The sequence below is a fragment of the Mobula birostris genome, chromosome 14 (assembly GCF_030028105.1).
Source record: "Mobula birostris isolate sMobBir1 chromosome 14, sMobBir1.hap1, whole genome shotgun sequence".
NCBI lineage: Eukaryota > Metazoa > Chordata > Chondrichthyes > Myliobatiformes > Myliobatidae > Mobula > Mobula birostris.
Window position 1 is genome coordinate 52,457,576 of NC_092383.1, and position 19,245 is coordinate 52,476,820.

The following is a 19,245-nucleotide window of genomic DNA, read 5'->3' on the forward strand; positions in this document are numbered from 1 at the left end:
TAACTTTGTTTTGTTTAAACGGTACTTTACTGATTTGTTGCGGGAGAGCTGGATTTACACGTCTCAATCCCACGTCATCACGTGACGACCCCCCCCCAAAATTTTGTTTTTGAAGGGCTCCCACTTTCCAAGTACACCTTTCCCAGAAAACAGCCTGTCCCAATCCACACCTGCCAGATCATTCCTGATACCATCTAAATTGATTTACTCCAATTTAGAATCTCAACCTGCAGACCGGACCTACCTTCTCGTATATTTACTTTGAAACTTACGGCATTATGGTCACTGGATACAAAGTGTTCCCCTACACAAACTTCTGTCACCTGCCCTGTCTCATTCCCTAATAACAGATCCAGTATCACACACTCATTGGAACTTCTACGTATTGATGAAGGAAACGTACTTGAACACATTTGACAAACTCTATCTCATCTAGTCCTTTTACAGTATGGGAATCCCAGTCAACATGTGGAAAGTTAAAATGACTGCTACAACAACCTTGTGTTTCTTGCTGTGATCTTTTTCCAAATTTGTTCCTCTAAATCCCTAGGACTTTTGGGTGTGTCTGTAATATAGCCACATTAAAGTGGTCAAATCTTTATTTCTCAAAGGCCTCTGTAGTCACGTTCTCCAGTCTCTCCTGATGAGAGCACTACAGTGACATTTTCTTTGACTCGTAACACCACTCTTTCTGCTCTGGCACATCTAAAACAACAGAACCCCAGAATATTGAGCTGCCAGGCCTGCCACTCCTGCAACGAGGTCTCACTAATGGCTACAACGTCATAATTCCAGGTGCTGATCCATGCCCTGAGCTCATCTGGCTTTCCTTCAATAATTGCATTGAAATATACTCAGCTCAGGACACGTTGCACCATGCTCAACCTTTTGATTCCCGGCTTTGCTGAGGTCTTACCAACCTCTCCATCCACAACCTCTCCACTAACTGTTCTGGCACCCTGATTCCCATCCCCCTGCAACTCCAGTTTAAACCCCACTGTGCAGCATTAACAAACTTTCCTGCTGGGTTAATACTAATAACAAAAATGTTCCTGCTCTCACTGTTGCAATAAGGATATCCAAATATAAATAATGTGACTAAATTGCATTCACAATTATCTGTGAAAGCTTGATTTTCTCTCATTAGGTTATCTGGATGTAAAAAAAAATCTCTGCTAATTAAAATCCCCTTTCCCTTTTGATGAAATTTCCATGCTAATTTTTTTTTCATTTTTTACTTTACAAGTAAAGTGTTTCATTATTTGCCTTTATCTCACTTTCTTCTCTTCACAGTGCCTTGCCCTAATCTTTATGTGAAACTGAATGCCTTGCAATTTACATTGGATTCAGTGAGCTTGTTGTGGGTGAACTCCTTCACTTTGGACCTGTATCAGACCCTTCAGCAGTTCAAAGCCATCTATAAATTGAATAACTCGGTGAAGGTGGATGAACATGTTGATTTTTGTATGAATGGACTCGTGTTGAAGGTTAGTCATCACCTCACTGTATTTAATAATGAAAAATGCATTCATAGTTGAAAGGGGATGTGGAATAATGATAGAGGTATGATTCTGATTTTGTTTTTGTCTGAGTAGGAAACCATTTCCACTTTTGAAAGGAGGAAATGCATTTCAGTTTTGCTAAGCTCTGAACTCCATCTACGTGTTTTCATTGTCCAATTAGCAAATAGCAAACTGTGCAAAAAGGAATCTCTTAATATCATATATTCTATTATTGTTTGATGCTTATACTTGAATAAGCACAGCCTCCATCTACAGTATGTGTAAGTGCACTGTGTGAATGGGTAATTAATAAAATTAGCTTTCTTTAAAGCACATAAGTGAATTTTGCCAATTTTTTGTTATTTATACAATGTCCAGTAAGCACACATATTACTTTCAAGGTCTGGGTCCCTTCATATAAATTCAGTTCACAGTGAAGTATTTTAAACAGTGTAATTCTCATTTTGTCTCTATTCTTTTGCTTCTAACCTTTAAAACTGATGTACTATGCTTACTGATGTATGTTTGGTTACTGTCTTTCATACTACTTAAAATAAGCCATCATTTAGACCATAAAACATAGGAGCAGAACTGGACCACTTGGCCCATTGAGTCTGCTTTGCCATTTCATCATGGCTGACCAGTTACCCTCTCAACCGCATTCTCCTGCATTCCTTCAGAACCTTTCGTGCCCAGACTAATTAAGGAATTATCAACCTCCATCTTAAATTCACCCAGTGACCAATGTTCCTTCTAATTTGTAATGACCAGTGTGCACTAATTTGTAATGTGTTGTGCTGCACAACTTTTTACCCAGTGACAAAAACGTGCGCACTGAATAATTTCTTGAAGAAAAGCATTATAGATAAGCCAGTTCTAAAATCTGCAGACAAACCATCGCAAAATCCACGTTGTCAACACCGTCCGCATCAGAAACCAGAATAGGAGATATGATTATGTACGATCGTGAAATATACTTAACATGCCAATGAGGTAGAGGGTGACAACCTTTTGTGCACAGTTTAAATTCTTTTGTGTGCTAGTAGCAAAAGATCAGTGCACACGCACATGCCTTAGAGGGAACTTTGCACGTGACTTGGCCTCCACAGCCTGCTGTGGCATCAAATTCCACAGATTCACCATCTTCTGACTAAAGAAGTTCCTCGTCATCTCTCTCCTAAATGGATGTCCCTATATTTTTAGGCTGCCCCCTCTGGTCCTGGACACTCCTGCTAAAGGAAACATCCTCCACATTCACTCTGTCTGGGCCTTTCAACATCCAATAGGTTTCAATGAGATTCCCTCTCAATCTTCTAAATCCCAGTGAGTATAGGTCCAGAGCTATCAATCACTGCTCACGATAGCAAGCCTTTCATTCCAGGAATCATTCTCATGAACCACCTCTAAACCCTCTCTAATGTCAGCGCATCCTTTCTTAAATAGGGGACCAGAACTACTCACAATTCACCAGGTGAGGCCTTGCCAATGCTTTATACAGTCTCAACATTACATCCTTGCTTTTATATCATAATCCTCTCGAAACGCCCGCTAACATTGCATTCACCTTCCTCACCTCTGATTCGACCTGCATATTAACCTTTAGGGAATCCTGCACAAGAACTCACAAATTTCTTTGCTCCTAAGCTTTTTGAATTTTTTTCCCCATTTAAAAAAAATGCTCTATCTCTTCTACCAGAGTGCATGACCATACACTTCCTGACACACTATTCTATCTGTCACTTCTTAGTCCATTTTCCTAATCTGACTAAGTCCTTCTGTAGTCTCCCTGCTTCCTCAGCACACCCTACCCCTCCATGTTGCTCACACCTATCTTTGTATTGTCCACAGATTTGGCCATAAGCTATCAATTTCATCATCCAAATCATTGACATAGAACCTAAAAAGAAGTGGTCCCAACACAGACCCCTGTGGAACACTACTAGTCACTGGCAGCCAACCAGAAAAGGATCCCTTTATTCCCACTGCCTCCTGCCAGAATCTTTCCTGTAATACCATGGGCTTGTAGCTTGTTAAGCAGCCTCATGTGTGGCACCTTGTCAAAGGCCTTCTGTAAAACCAGAAACACATCACCCAATTCTCCTTTGTCTATCCTGCTTGTTTTTTCTTCAAAGGATTCCAACAGATTTGTCAGGCAAGATTTCCCCTTGAGTAAACGATTTCCTACAATCTATTTTACCATGTGCCTCCAAGTACCCCGAAATCAAATCCTTAACAATTGTCTCTACTGTCTTTCTAAATCCTCTCATCTCTGTCCTAACTGGACATCTCTCTGTTTTTGAGGTTGTGCCCTCTGGTCAGACTGACTGGCCTAACTGTCTTTTCTTCTGCCTTTTCCAGTCCTCCGGAAGCATGCCAGACTCCAGAGATTGTTGAAAGATCATTACTAATGCCTCTACAGTCTCTTCAGCTACCTCTTTTAGAACCCTGGGCTGCAGTCCATCTGGTCCATGTGACTTATCTGTCTTCAGACCTTTCAGTTTTCCAAGCACCATCTCCCTAGTAATAGCAACTGCACTCACTTCTGCCCCCGACACACTCAAACTTCCGGCTTACTGCTGGTGTCTTCTGTAGAGAAGGCTGATGCAAAATACTAAATCAGTTCATCTGCCTTTTCCTTATCACTCATTACTCTCTCTCCAGTGTCAATTTCCAGTGATCCAATATCTACTCTCACCTCTCTTTTATTCTGGAAAACATTTGGTATAATTTTTGATATTATTGGCTCACTTCCCTTCATATTTCATTGTTTTCCCCCCTTATGGTTTTTTTAGTTACCTTCTGTTGATTTTTTTTTTTAATTTCCAATCCTTTAACTTCTCACTAATTTTTGCTCGATTACATGTCCTCTCTTTTGATTTTATGTTGGCTTTGACTTCCCTTGTCAGCTAGGGGTGTCATCCTGCCTTTAGAATAATTCCTCTTCTTTGAGATATATCTATCCTGCATCTTATGAATTGCTCCCAGAATCTCCAGCCAGTCCTGTCTGCTGTCATCCCTGCTTATGTCTCTTCCTAATCAGCTTTGGCGAGCTCCTCTCTCATGTCTCTGAAATTCCCTTTACTCCACTGTAATACTGATATATCCGACTTCAGCTTCTCCCCCTCAGATTGCAGGGTGAATTCTATCATATTATGATCACTGTAACCTATGGGTTCCATTACCTTAAGCTCCCTAATCATATCTGGTTCATTACACAATACCCAATCCAGAATCACTGATCTCCCAGTGGGCTCAACCACAAGCAGCTCCAAAAAGCCATCCCGGAGGCATTTCATGAATCCTCTCTCATGGGATTCAGAATCAACTTCTTTTTCCCAATCTTTCTGCATGTTGAAATCCCACATGACTAATGTAACATTGCCTTTTTGGCATGCTCTTTCCATCTCCCGCTGTAATTTGTACACTGCATTCTGGCTACTGTTCAGAGGCCGGTGAATAACTCCTATCAGGGTGGTCTTACCCTTACAGTTTCTTAACTCTACCCTCAAGGACTCTACATCTTCTAATTCTATATTACCTCTTTCTAAAATTTGATTTCATTTTTTTTTTGCCAGCAGAGCTACTCCACCTCCTCTGCCTGTTACTCTGTTTAAGTTAGCCACCACTTTGAACTCCTTGGTAAAGTGTCCTCTTGGCTTTTATTTTAAGAGCGAAAGAGTTAAGTTCTGAGAATGCAGTGTCTCTAAATTTGCAGATAACTCTTGGTTCTCTTTTTCTAATGTTGATCTGGTGATCAACTGCTATTTTTTTCATGGAAACTGACCTTAAAAATTGCCCTCGATTTTGGTTAGAGAACTAATTTCTGCAGTGTCCAGTCAGTTCATTTAGATTTCTAAGAGATCAGCTGTCTATTTTCTATTTACATAAATGTACTATAAAGAACATAGAACAGTACAGCACAGGACTAGGGTTATATCTGTGCGTAACTATTTCCATCGGCCTTCATGTGGTTCTTACCTCTCCCTTCCTTCCTTGTTCATAAATCAGTCTACCTCTTAAAGTTGCCATCATATCGATTTCCGCCACCTCCCCTGGCAGCCTGTTCCAGCACCTTCCACTCTCTGGGTAAAAATAAAGTTTTCCTTTTACATCCTCTTTAAGCATTGCCCCTTTTACCTTAAAGCCATGCCCTCTAGTACTTGATATTCTGCCCTGGGGAAAAAGTCTCTGACTATCTTCCCTGTATGCCTCTCGTAATTTTATTTACTTCCATCAGTTCATCCCTCACCCTCTAACACTCCAGAGGAAACAATTTAGATTTGTCCAGCTTCTTCTAATAGCAAAACTCTCCAATCCAGGTAACATCCTGATGAAGTTACAGTGTCAATGCAAGGAGCATTCGTAACAAGGTGGATGAATTAAAAGTGCAGATTGTTATTAATGAATATGATATAGTTGGGATCACAGAGACATGGCTCCAGGGTGACCAAGGATGGGAGCTCAACATTCAGGGATATTCAATATTCAGGAGGGATAGACATGAAAGGAAAGGAGGTGGGGTAGCATTGCTGGTTAGAGAGGAGATTAATGCAATAGAAAGGAAGGACATTAGCCGGGAGGATGTGGAATCGATATGGGTAGAGCTGCATAACACTAAGGGGCGAAAAACGCTGTTGGGAGTTGTGTACAGGCCACCTAACAGTAGTAGTGAGGTTGGGGATGGTATTAAACAGGAAATTAGAAATGTGTGCAATAAAGGAACAGCAGTTATAATGGGTGACTTCAATCTACATATAGATTGGGTGAACCAAATTGGTAAGGGTGCTGAGGAAGAGGATTTCTTGGAATGTATGCGGGATGGTTTTTTGAACCAACATGTCGAGGAACCAACTGGAGAGTAGGCTATTCGAGACTGGGTATTGAGCAATGAGGAAGGGTTAATTAACAATCTTGTCGTGAGAGGCCCCTTGGGTAAGAGTGACCATAATATGGTAGAATCCTTTATTAAGATGGAGAGTGACATAGTTAATTCAGAAACAAAGGTTCTGAACTTAAAGAAGGGTAACTTTGAAGGTATGAGACGTGAATTAACTAAGATAGACTGGCAAATGACACTTAAAGGGTTGACGGTGGATATGCAATGGCAAGCATTTAAAGATTGCATGGATGAACTACAACAATTGTTCATCCCAGTTTGGCAAAAGAATAAATCAAGGAAGATAGTGCATCCATGGCTGACAAGGGAAATTAGGGATAGTATCAATTCCAAAGAAGAAGCATACAAATTAGCCAGAAAAAGTGGTTCACCTGAGGACTGGGAGAAATCCAGAGTCCAGCAGAGGAGGACAAACGGCTTAATTAGGAAAGGGAAAAAAGATCATGAGAGAAAACTGGCAGGGAACATAAAAACTGACTGTAAAAGCTTCTATAGATATGTGAAAAGAAAAAGATTGGTTAAGACAAATGTAGGTCCCCTACAGACAGAAACAGGTGAATTGATTATGGGGAACAAGGACATGGCAGACCAATTGAATAACTACTTTGGTTCTGTCTTCACTCAGGAGGATATAAGTAATCTTCTGGAAATAGTAGGGGACAGAGGGTCCAGTAAGATGGAGGAACTGAGGGAAATGTTAGTAGGGAAGTGGTGTTAGGTAAATTGAAGGGATTAAAGGCAGATCAATCCCCAGGGCCAGATGGTCTGCATCCCAGAGTGCTTAAGGAAGTAGCCCAAGAAATAGTGGATGCATTAGTGATAATTTTTCAAAACTCTTTAAATTCTGGACTAGTTCCTGAGGATTGGAGGGTGGCTAATGTAACCCCACTTTTTAAAAAAGGAGGGAGAGAGAAACTGGGGAATTATAAACCGGTTAGCCTGACATCGATGGTGGGGAAAATGTTAGAGTCAGTTATCAAAGATGTGATAACAGCACATTTGGAAAGCGGTGAAATCATCGGACAAAGTCAGCATGGATTTGTGAAAGGAAAATCATGTCTGACGAATCTCATAGAATTTTTTGAGGATGTAACTAGTAGAGTGGATAGGGGAGAACCAGTGGATGTGGTATATTTGGATCTTCAAAAGGCTTTTGACAAGGTCCCACACAGGAGATTAGTGTGCAAACTTAAAGCACACGGTATTGGGGGTAAGGTATTGATGTGGATAGAGAATTGGTTGGCAGACAGGAAGCAAAGAGTGGGAATAAACGGGACCTTTTCAGAATGGCAGGCAGTGACTAGTGGGGTACCGCAAGGCTCAGTGCTGGGACCCCAGTTGTTTACAATATATATTAATGACTTAGATGAGGGAATTAAATGCAGCATCTCCAAGTTTGCGGATGACGCGAAGCTGGGCGGCAGTGTTAGCTGTGAGGAGGATGCTAAGAGGATGCAGGGTGACTTGGATAGGTTAGGTGAGTGGGGAAATTCATGGCAGATGCAATTTAATGTGGATAAATGTGAGGTTATCCACTTTGGTGGCAAAAACAGGAGAACAGATTATTATCTGAATGGTGGCCAATTAGAAAAAGGGGAGGTGCAATGAGACCTGCGTGTCATTATACACCAGTCATTGAAAGTGGGCATGCAGGTACAGCAGGTGGTGAAAAAGGCGAATGGTATGCTGGCATTCATAGCAAGAGGATCTGAGTACAAGAGCAGGGAGGTACTACTGCAGTTGTACAAGGCCTTGGTGAGACCACACCTGGAGGATTGTGTGCAGTTTTGGTCCCCTAATCTGAGGAAAGACATCTTTGCCATAGAGGGAGTACAAAGAAAGTTCACCAGATTGATTCCTGGGATGGCAGGACTTGCATATGATGAAAGACTGCATCGACTAGGCTTATACTTGTTGGAATTTAGAAGATTGAGGGGGGATCTTACTGAAATGTATAAAATCCTAAAGGGATTGGACAGGCTAAATGCAGGAAGATTGTTCCCGATGTTGGGGAAGTCCAGAACGAGGGGTCACAGTTTGAGGATAAAGGGGAAGCCTTTTAGGACCGAGATTAGGAAAAACTTCTTCACACAGAGAGTGGTGAATCTGTGGAATTCTCTGCCACAGGAAACAGTTGAGGCCAGTTTATTGGCTATATTTAAGAGGGAGTTATATATGGCCCTTGTGGCTAAAGGGATCAGGGCGTATGGAGGGACGGCTGGTACAGGGTTCTGAGTTGGATGATCAGCCATGATCATACTGAATGGCGGTGCAGGCTCGAAGGGCCGAATGGCTTACTCCTGCACCTATATTCTATGTTTCTATGATTCTATATCCCCTCTCCAAAGCCTCCATAGGTTCTATATCCTGTAATGCAGCAATCAGATATGCACACAATGCTCCAAATGTGGCCTAACCAAAGTTTTACACAAGTACAACATGACTTCTGACTTTTCTACTCAGTGCCCAACTGATAAAGGTAAGAATATTATTTACTGTCATTGGCCCTCTGTCCACTTGTTTTGCCACTTACAGAGAGCCAAGGACTTGCAAGTGTTGTTGTACATTTTACTGGCATTTAAACTTTGTTTAGTTCCACAATCTGATCCACAAAATAGTTTTAGATTTACGTTTTTATCTCTCTCTGCCTTCTAGCTTGTAATTCCAGTGGACCAGAATGTAATGGCGCATCCAGACAAGCCAGAATACATTACCATTCAGACTTCAGATGTTGTGGCTACAAACACACGACACTCACCAAACTGTAAGCACTCTGATCTCCAAATGATGCTGAAAGCCTTTAAAGACTGTGAATTTTTTCATGTGTCTTATAAGGAGTTCCCTAAGTCTGTAGACAGTTTTGATGTGCTTCAAACTGTATTTTTTCATCATGCTTATGAGCAACAAATCAATCTGGACAGAATTAGCACTCAGAAGAACCTTGCCCCTGATGCGTTAAAAACATCATCAGCTGGAGACATATGGTCACTCCATTTTTCTCAACTCTGGTTGGACTTTGAAGGTAAAGAGAGCTCAAAAGACAAGCCTTTCAGCTTTGTGGATGCGTTTCCTCTTTCCATATGGGTGTCTCGACCATCCAAGACACAATCGAGTTACTCAACATCTGAATGCACTGTTAATTTAGAAGATTGCAAAAGTAGCATGGATGATAAATTTAATATGTTCAGTTGTACAGAGTCCTTTGGAAATGGACTGCAGGATTTCACGGCCACGCAAACACTCAGGTCATCCGAAGGAATTGATGCACATCTGACTACTCAGCAGGCAAAAGCGAGACAATCCAACAGAAAGGATGACTCTGAGGCAGATGTCCATGTTCTTGTGTACAGCACTGCCCATGTAAAAGCACGCATGAATCACTACCATTACCTTGTATTACTGCGGCTGAAGGAATGTTTTGCTCAGCTACAGGATGACTTGACTCAGGATAGGGAAAGATTGACTAAAAATGTTGTTAAATCTGGTAGTACTTGCATGGGATTATTGATTAATAGTGCTGAAATTGCTTTACTGCTTCATCCAACTCCAACCACAGATTGTGACCTACAATCCGAAAACTCAGAAAGCACAAGCCTTGCTGAGTCCGAGCTTTCGCCTTCTGAGAGTAGAGAAAAATTGGCTGAGGAGGAGAAGCCTCTGGACAGAATAAATGACCAGCTGGATAATACCATCAGGTCTGTGGATGATAGTGGAATTCACAATGGGGATTTGAGTATGGTTACCTTATTGGATAATGGAGTTTCAGAACAAGATGGAACAATTGTGAGTGATGCTCCTTTATCTAATGCTCAGGCAGTAGGAAATCAATCATCTGAAAAAGGACTTGTGGAAGAAGCATATGAAGCAGTAGAATCACTAGCGGCTGAGGTTTCTGAAGACAGCAGTGTTCACCACATTCCAGATACCACTTTAGAAAAGAGTGAGTCTTTGGATTTACAAACAAGTAGAACATTGAGCAACATCACACAGATGGATCTTGCTCCTTTTGAGAATGTTGCTGTGGATTCAACTCCATTGAGTGTGTCAAAGGATGTTGCTAAAGAAGCTCTGCTAATGACTGTGGACTTAACTAAAGAAGCTGTTTCTCTGACAAAGGATGCTTTCAGTCTCAGCAAGGAGAAGATGGCTAACACTATGCAAAAGATGCTTTCCTTGTCTTCCTCCAGGTATGAAAATTTACTGTAGGCAGTAAATGATGCCTTTTAGATTGTTTAAATGTAATCAACTCATATTACACAAAGGATAACTAAAATAGGCTTTTTGGTGAAAGTGTAAACTGCCACCTCCTTTGCCTCAATATTAAAACATGTGGAGCGGGGGAATGGAGTTTTACTTTTGCATGTGGCATTCTCTTGAAATGAAAGGATCAGCTTTAATTCTGAGAATTTCTTTCAGTTCCACTTCCACCACTTCTTCCCAAAGAGTAGCAAATTGTTGTCAACAGCTTGTAAAAAGATAAGCTTTTTAAGCATTCCATTAATTTTCACCAAGGACTGTTGTCTGTGGGATTGTGGCTTAATTCCTCTATAACTTGGCAAACATAAGGTGTGCGTGCCCCTTCTCATAAATTTCTTAGAGCAATTGCCTGTCCAAAAGATCATTTAAACCTCAGTGTAGAGATTGGCTTTGACAATTCATGGAAGTATTTGATACTTTCCTGAGAACTTGTCCCCAAGTTTTCATCACAGAAGGTCAAACATAAGGTGGTGCTCCATCTAAAGACCTGAAGTGTTCTATCTTTCATTCACCTATTGTTGTTAGAATTTATTCGGCAGTTTGTAATTTTAAATTAAACAATTATTCAATGCCCACTTAATCAGTCAGAGTCAAATTTAGGTTTTTCATATTTTGTGAGATTAATCTGGAGAAGGTGTGGATATCAAAAGCAGCCCACACTAGATGACTAATGCCCACAGAATGCCAAAAATTGGTTCTAAAATTGGTCTAAAAATGGCTAATTATTTGTGGATGTGGTTTGATAAGAGATCCTTACTCATTCTGATTTTTGCACACTAGAATGACAAATGAAGGAATGTATTTTGAGGTCTTGCCATATCTCAGTGTGTTTTACAGTAAGTGCTTCCTTGTTTTGTGACAATTTATGTGCAAGATCTTGTGACATAAATCATTTTGTTTAAATGTATAAATATGGACCAAGAGACCTAAGGAAGCACATACAGATTGAAAAGCAAGGGATTGCTGTGTACTTTATAAAGCATTTAGTGTCTCAGTACAATCTCTCATGTGAAAGATGGCACTTCTAACAGCGCAGAACCTCATTGAATATGAATGTGATTAACTCTAATTAAGATAGCTATATTTGTGGGAAAGTCAAATCATCAGTGCATTGAACATTGACTGAGGAAAACAATTCAGCCTGCTGAGGCATGTTTTGGCATTTTTTGACCCTCCCTAAGCAGAGACATTGTTAGTTCCATTTTGAGAACGAAGAGGGATTCTCGAGCAAATATTTGGGATATCACTTAATTGTATGAGTGCTTTACCACTTTGATACAACAAGTGTGGCAAAACTTCATTGCTTACAAATGTAGAACAGATTTTGTGTGAAATGTCCGGGCAAATTAAGCCAAATGAAAATACTAATCCACCGTTTGGTTTCTGCACAAATTTGGCCTTAAAGCTATGAAGTAAAGGAACAGTGAAACTGGGCAAAACTAGCTTAATTTTCAGAATAAAAGCTACAGTGCTTGATTTCCTTGCTACTTTAAGACTGCTTTAAATTCAACTTCTGTTTCTTCTACTTGTAAATTTGAGCCACAATCACTGGTGATAAATGTGTCTTTTGATTTTGGCAGCAGAAATTCCTCTTAGTAATGATTCTCTTCCCTTCAGTCCATGATGATTGATACAATGGAAAGCAGATTTTTAATAATCTACTTTGAATGACCTGAGGCATAAAAGGCATATCAACTGTGACATCAGAGACACTTTGTCACCTATGAAAATAGAATTTGGTTTTGTGAAGTTTCATGAGTCAAGTTGACAAGACCTCTTTTGCGTAAGTTCAGGAGAATGGTTTGTGCTCCTTGTCAGGTTAGTCCAAACAAATGACAGAGACAGCAATGTTGATGGCAAACTTCCACCATTAATGTGGAGAAGCCAAGTTGGTACATTCTTTTGCAACAAACAGTGTGAAGTTGTCACCATATGAATAACTTGGGCAATTTTGGATGATTTGTAAGTTCATAAGTGTTTGGTATTGCAGATAATACTGAAGCAGATTGTGCAATAAACGGAGGAAATACAAGTACACGATTCCTTGAAAGTAACATCAGGGACAATCAATCGGGTGGTGAAAAAGGCTTTTGGCACATGAACCATCATTAGTCAAGGCATGTAGTGTCGAAGTTGGCACGTTATATTGCTATTGTACAAGACTTGAGACTGCATTTGGAATATTTTGTTTCATTTGATCATCTTGCAATTGGAGAGATGCCATTCAGCTGGAAAGCGTGCAGAAAAAACTCATGAGATTGCTGAGCCTCTGGTGATGATCTTTGAATCATCAATGAGGATGGGAGAGGTTCCGGAGGATTGGAGGGTTGCGGATGTTGTTCCTTTATTCAAGAATGGGAGTAGAGATAGCCCAGGAAATTATAGACCAGTGAGTGTTACTTCAGTGATTGGTAAGTTAATGGAGAAGATCCTGAGAAGCGGGATTTATGAACACTTGGAGAGGTATAATATGATTAGGAATAGTCAACATGGCTTTGTCAAGGGCAGGTCATGCCTTACGAGCCTGATTGAATTTTTTGAGGATGTGACTAAACACATTGATGAAGGAAGAGCAGTAGCTGTAGTGTATATGGATTTCAGCAAGGTATTTGATAAGGTACCCCATGTAAAGCTTATTGAGAAAGTAAGGAGGTATGGGATCCAAAGGGACATTGCTCTGTGGATCCAGAACTGGTTTGCCCACAGAAGGCAAAGAGTGGTTGTAGACGGGTCATATTCTACACGGAGGTCGGTGACCAGTGATGTGCCTCAGGGATCTGTTCTGGGACCCTTACTCTTTGTGATTTTTATAAATAACCTGCATGAGGAAGTGGAAGAATGGATTAGTAAGTTTGTTGATGACACAAAGGGAGGTGTTGTGGATAGTGTGGAGGCCTGTCAGAGGTTATAGTGGGACATTGATAGGATGCAAAACTGGGCTGAGAAGTGGCAGGTGGAGTTCAACCCAGATAAGTGTGAGGTGGTTCATTTTGGTCGGTCAAATATGATGGCAGAATATAGTATTAATGGTAAGACTCTTGGCAGTGTGGAGGATCAGAGGGATCTTGGGGTCCGAGTCCATAGGACGCTCAAAGCAACTGCGCAGGTTGACTCTGTGGTTAAGAAGGTGCACGGTGTATTGGCCTTCATCAATCGTGGAATTGAATTTAGGAGCTGACAGGTAATGTTGCAGCTATATACGACGCTGGTCAGGTCCCACTTGGAGTAGTGTGCTCAGTTCTGGTCGCCTCACTACATAGAAATGGTGCAGAGGAGATTTACAAGGATGTTGCCTGGATTGGGGAGCATGCCTTATGAAACAGGTTGAGTGAACTCGGCCTTTTCTCCTTGGAGCAACGGAGGATGAGAGGTGACCTGATAGAGGTGTATAAGATGAGAGAGGCACTGATCATGTGGATAGTCAGAGGCTTTTTCCCAGGGCTGAAATAGTTGCCAGAAGAGGACACAGGTTTAAGGTGCTGGGGAGTAGGTACAGAGGAGATGTCAGGAGAAAGTGTTTTCATCAGAGAGTTGTGAGTGCGTGGAATGGGCTGCCGGCAACAGTGGTGGAGGCGGATACGATACTTTTAAGAGACTTCTGCATAGGTACATGGAGCTTAGAAAAATAGAGGGCTATGGGTAAGCCTCGTAATTTCTAAGGTAGGGACATGTTCGGCACAACTTTGTGGGCCGGAGGGCCTGTATCGTGCTGTAGGTTTTTTATGTTTCTCTCACTGTGAGGGCCTGAGAAACTGGGTTTAAGGGAGGGGTTGGGCAGGCTAAGGTTTGATTCATTGAAGCATAGGGGAATGAAAGATGATCTTAGAGATGTTTAAAGTTAAGGGCATAGACAGGATACATGCACAGTTGTTTTTCCTCCAGCGTTGGGGAATTTGAGAATGAGAGAAAATAAGTTTATGGTGAAATAAGAGGGATTTAATTTGCAACCCAAGGAGCAACTTTTTCATCCAGTGTATGGTCTAGTATATAGAACGAGTTGTCAGAGAAAGTGGTTGAGGCAGATATGTTAACAAAATTTAAAAGCACTTGGACAAATATATGGATAGGAAAGATTTAGTGGGACATCAGCCAAATACAGGCAAATAAGACATTTAAAGGCACTATCTTGGTTAGTACAGACCAGCTTGTGTCTTTGCTGTATGACGCCTTGGCCCTATTTGTCTTCTATTTTCAGGAAGTATCTGCGTCAGTCCACAGCAGCAAAATCTACATAGTACCTTAACTCAATGAAGTCCTTTTTAGAAAGGTTCAGTGAAGGAATCATTCATCACCATTTAGTTTGACTAAATAATTAATGAATAATTTTTAAAACCAACAACCTGTCTCTGAATGAACAAAACAAAAGAGATGGATGTTGACTTCAGGAGAGCACGGAGCGACCACTCTCCACTGAACATTGACGGCTCCTCTGTTGAGATTGTTAAAAGCACCAGATTTCTTGGTATTCGCCTGGTGGAGAATCTCACCTGGTCCTTCAATACCAGCTCCATAGCCAAGAAAGCCCAACAGCGTCTCTACTTTCTGCGAAGACTGAGAAAAGTCCATTTCCCATCCCCCCTATCCTCACCACATTCTACAGAGAATGTATCGAGAGCATCCTGAGCAGCTGCATCACTGCCTGGTTCGGAAATTGCACCATCTCGGATTGCAACACCCTGCAGCAGATAGTGAGGTCAGCTGAGAAGATCATCGAGGTCTCTCTTCCCGCTACTACAGACACTTACACCACACGCTGCACCCGCAAATCTAACAGTATTGTGAAGGACCCCACGCATCCCTCACACAAACTCTTCTCCCTCCTGCCATCTGGCAAAAGATACCGAAGCATTTGAACTCTCACGACCAGACTGTGCAACAATTTCTTCCCCCAAGCTATCAGACTCCTTAATACCCAGAGTCTAGACTGACAGCTACATCATTTATTATTATATTGTAATTTGTCCTCTGCTGTACCTATTGTCTTGTTTATTAATTATTGTACTGCCCTGCACTGTTTTGTGGACTTTATGTAGTCCTGTGCAGGTCTGCAGTCTAGTGCAGTTTTTATGTTGTTTTACATAGTCTAGTGTAGCCTTGTGCTGTCTCACATAGTCTAGTGTAGTTTTGTGTTGTTTCATGTAGCACCAGGGTCCTGGAGAAAAGTTGTTTCATTTTTACTGTGTACTGTACCAGCAGCTTATGGTCGAAATGACAATAAACTTGACTTGACTTGAAAACAGTTTCACAATAATGTATGTCTCTATATTCTGCAGTCAGAGATCATAAGGATTATTTAGACTGACTCTTGTCAGATTTTGTCCCCCAATAGGCAGGATGACAGCACCACCATGTGGTTATACTGTTCAGTCCATGGCAACAGTTTTCTCTCACATCCTAGACATGCTGTTTGTCAGGTTAATTGTCTACTATAAATTACCCCACAATAGGTGGGTGGTAAGGAAATTGGTCTTGAGCAGGTGAGAGATGAGGGGTTTCTGGGGCAATCAGGATAGGATTGTCCTGGCTTTATGGATGGCACAGTCCTGCGAGCAGAGTTGCTGCCTTGTTGTTCCAGCAGACTGGGTTCAGTCAGACCTCCTGTCCTAATTATGTGGACATTGTATGTGACCATATTGCTTTCCTTGGGATGCTCCATTTTCCTCCCACATCTCGGACGTGCAGGGTTTTCCCAGTTTTGTTTTCCCGTGGAAGGGTATACTTGCTGGGGAGATAGTGTGTTCAGTGTTTACCCCTTTGATTCTCAGAATGAGAATACTGCCCAAAAAGTATAACTTGAGCAGGGCACTTAACCTCATTGATATGCAGAGGGATCTTGGCACCCTAGAAGTAGCTGCAGAAATTGATAAATTGGCCATGAAGGCATATGTCATGCTTGCCTTTATTTGTCGAGGCATTGAGTTCAAGAGTCAGAATGTTCTGTTGCAGCTTTATGAGATTCTAGTTAGGCCACATCTGGAATATATTCAGTTCTGATTGCCTCATTTGGGAAGGATATGGAGGCTTTGGAGAGGATGCTGAAAGGTTGCCTGGATTAGATGGCATGTGCTAGAAGAAGAGATTGGATGAACTGGGGTTGTTTTCTCTGGAGCTGCTGAGGCTGATAAGATACTTGATTTATAGATTTATGAGAGGCATAGATAGACAGCTGGTATCTTTATCCCAGAGCTGAAATGTCTAATACTACAGGGCATTTAAGGTGAGAGGGGGTAAGTTCAAAGGAGGTGTATGGGCAAGTATTTTTTTTTAACACAGAATGGTGGGTATCAGGAATGCACTGCCGATAGTGATGGTAAAGACAGATATGGAGAAGGATAGGACTGGACCCAGGGTTGAGATTTTTGATTGGAGAAAGGCTAACTTTGAGGAGATGTGAAAGGATTTAGAAGGAGTGGATTGGGACAATTTGTTTTATGGGAAGGATGTAATAGAGAAATGGAGGTCTTTTAAAGGTGAAATTTTGAGGGTACAGAATCTTTATGTTCCTGTTAGGTTGAAAGGAAAGGTTAAAAGTTTGAGAGAGCCGTGGTTTTCAAGGGATATTGGAAACTTGGTTCTGAAAAAGAGAGAGATCTACAATAAATATAGGAAGCATGGAGTAAATGAGGTGCTCGAGGAATATAAAGAATGTAAAAAGAATCTTGTGTGGGCACGTGGCCAAGTGGTTAAGGCATTGGACTAATGACCTGAAGGTCGTGAGTTCAAGCCCCAGCCGAGGCAACGTGTTGTGTCCTTGAGCAAGGCACTTAATCACACATTGCTGTATGACGACAACACTGGTGCCAAGCTGTATGGGTCCTAATACCCTTCCCTTGGACAACATTGGTGTTGTGGAGAGGGGAGACTTGCAGCATGGGCAACTGCTGGTCTTCCATACAACCTTGCCCAAGCCTGCGCCCTGGAGAGTGAAGACTTTCCAGGTGCAGATCCATGGTCTCGCAAGACTAACAGATGCCTTTAAAAAGAATCTTAAGAAAAAAATTAGAAAAGCTAAAAGAAGATATGAGGTTGCTTTGACAAGTAAGGTGAAAATAAATCCATAGGATTTCTACAGTTATATTAATAGCAAAAGGTCCCTTAGAGAATCAGAGTGGACAGCTATATGCCGAGACAAAAGAGATGGGGGAGATTTTGAACACTTTCTTTTCTTCGGTATTCACTAAGGAGAAGGATATTGAATTGTGTAAGGTAAGGGAAACAAGTAGGGTAGTTATGGAAACTATGATGATTAAAGAAGAGGAAGTACTGGCACTTTTAAGGAATATAAAAGTGGATAAGTCTCTGGGTCCTGACAGGATATTCCCTAGGACCTTGAGGGAAGTTAGTGTAGAAATAACAGGAGCACTGACAGAAATATTTCAAATGTCATTAGAAACGGGGATGGTGCCGGAGGATTGGTGTATTGCTCATGTGGTTCCATTGTTTAAAAAGGGTTCTAAGAGTAAACCTAGCAATTATCGGCCTGTAATTTTGACGTCGGTGGTGGGTAAATTAATGGAAAGTATTCTTAGAGATGGTATATATAATTATCTGGATAGACAGGGTCTGATTAGGAACAGTCAACATGGATTTGTATGTGGAAAGTCATGTTTGACAAATCTTATTGAATTTTTTGAAGAGTTTACCAGGAAAATTGACAAGGGTAAAGTGGTGGATGTTGTATATATGGACTTCAGTAAGGCCTTTGACAAGGTTCCACACGGAAGGTTAGTTAGGAAGGTTCAATCCTTAGGTATTAATATGGAAGTAGTAAAATGGATTCAACAGTGGCTGGGTGGGAGATGCCAGTAGAAGTGGTCTGTTTGTCAGTTTGGAGGCGGGTGACTAGTGGTGTGCCTCAGGGATCTGTACTGGGTCCAATGTTGTTTGTCATATACATTAATGATCTGGATGATGGGGTGGTAAATTGGATTAGTAAGTATGCAGATGATACTAAGATAGGTGGCATTGTGGATAATGAAGTAGGTTTTCAAAGCTTGCAGAGAGATTTGGACCAGTTGGAAGAGTGGGCTGAAAGATGGCAGATGGAGTTTAATGCTGATAAATGTGAGGTGCTACATTTTGGTAGGACTAATCAAAATAGGACATACATGGTAAGTGGTAGGGCATTGAGGAATGCAGTAGAACAGAGGGATCTAGGAATAATGGTGCATAGTTCCCTGAAAGTGGAATCTCATGTGGATAGGGTGGTGAAGAAAGCTTTTGGTATGCTGGCCTTTAAGAGTCAGAGCATTGAGTACAGGCGTTGGGATGTAATGTTGAAATTGTATAAGGCATTGGTGAGGCCAAGTTTGGAATATTGTGTACAGTTCTGGTCACCGAGTTATAGGAAAGATGTCAACAAAATAGAGAGAGTACAGAGGAGATTTACTAGAATGTTACCTGGGTTTCAGCACCTAAGTTACAGAGAACGGTTGAACAAGTTAGGTCTTTATTCTTTGGAGCATGGAAGGTTGAAGGGGGACTTGATAGAGGTATTTAAAATTATGAGGGGGATAGATAGAGTTGACATGGATAGGCTTTTTCCATTGAGAGTAGGGGAGATTCAAACAAGAGGACATGAGTTGAGAG

The 19,245-nt window shown here is 41.3% G+C and overlaps 1 protein-coding gene across 1 annotated transcript in view; it reads left to right on the top strand.

Annotated features, from left to right (window-relative positions):
* LOC140209897 (bridge-like lipid transfer protein family member 3A) overlaps positions 1-19,245 on the top strand; it is a 162,356-nt gene that overhangs the window by 116,301 nt on the left and 26,810 nt on the right. The window contains exons 13-14 of the mRNA XM_072278540.1: positions 1,294-1,487; positions 9,055-10,586. Coding sequence (XP_072134641.1) covers positions 1,294-1,487; positions 9,055-10,586 — 1,726 coding nt within the window. The remainder of the gene's footprint in view (positions 1-1,293; positions 1,488-9,054; positions 10,587-19,245) is intronic.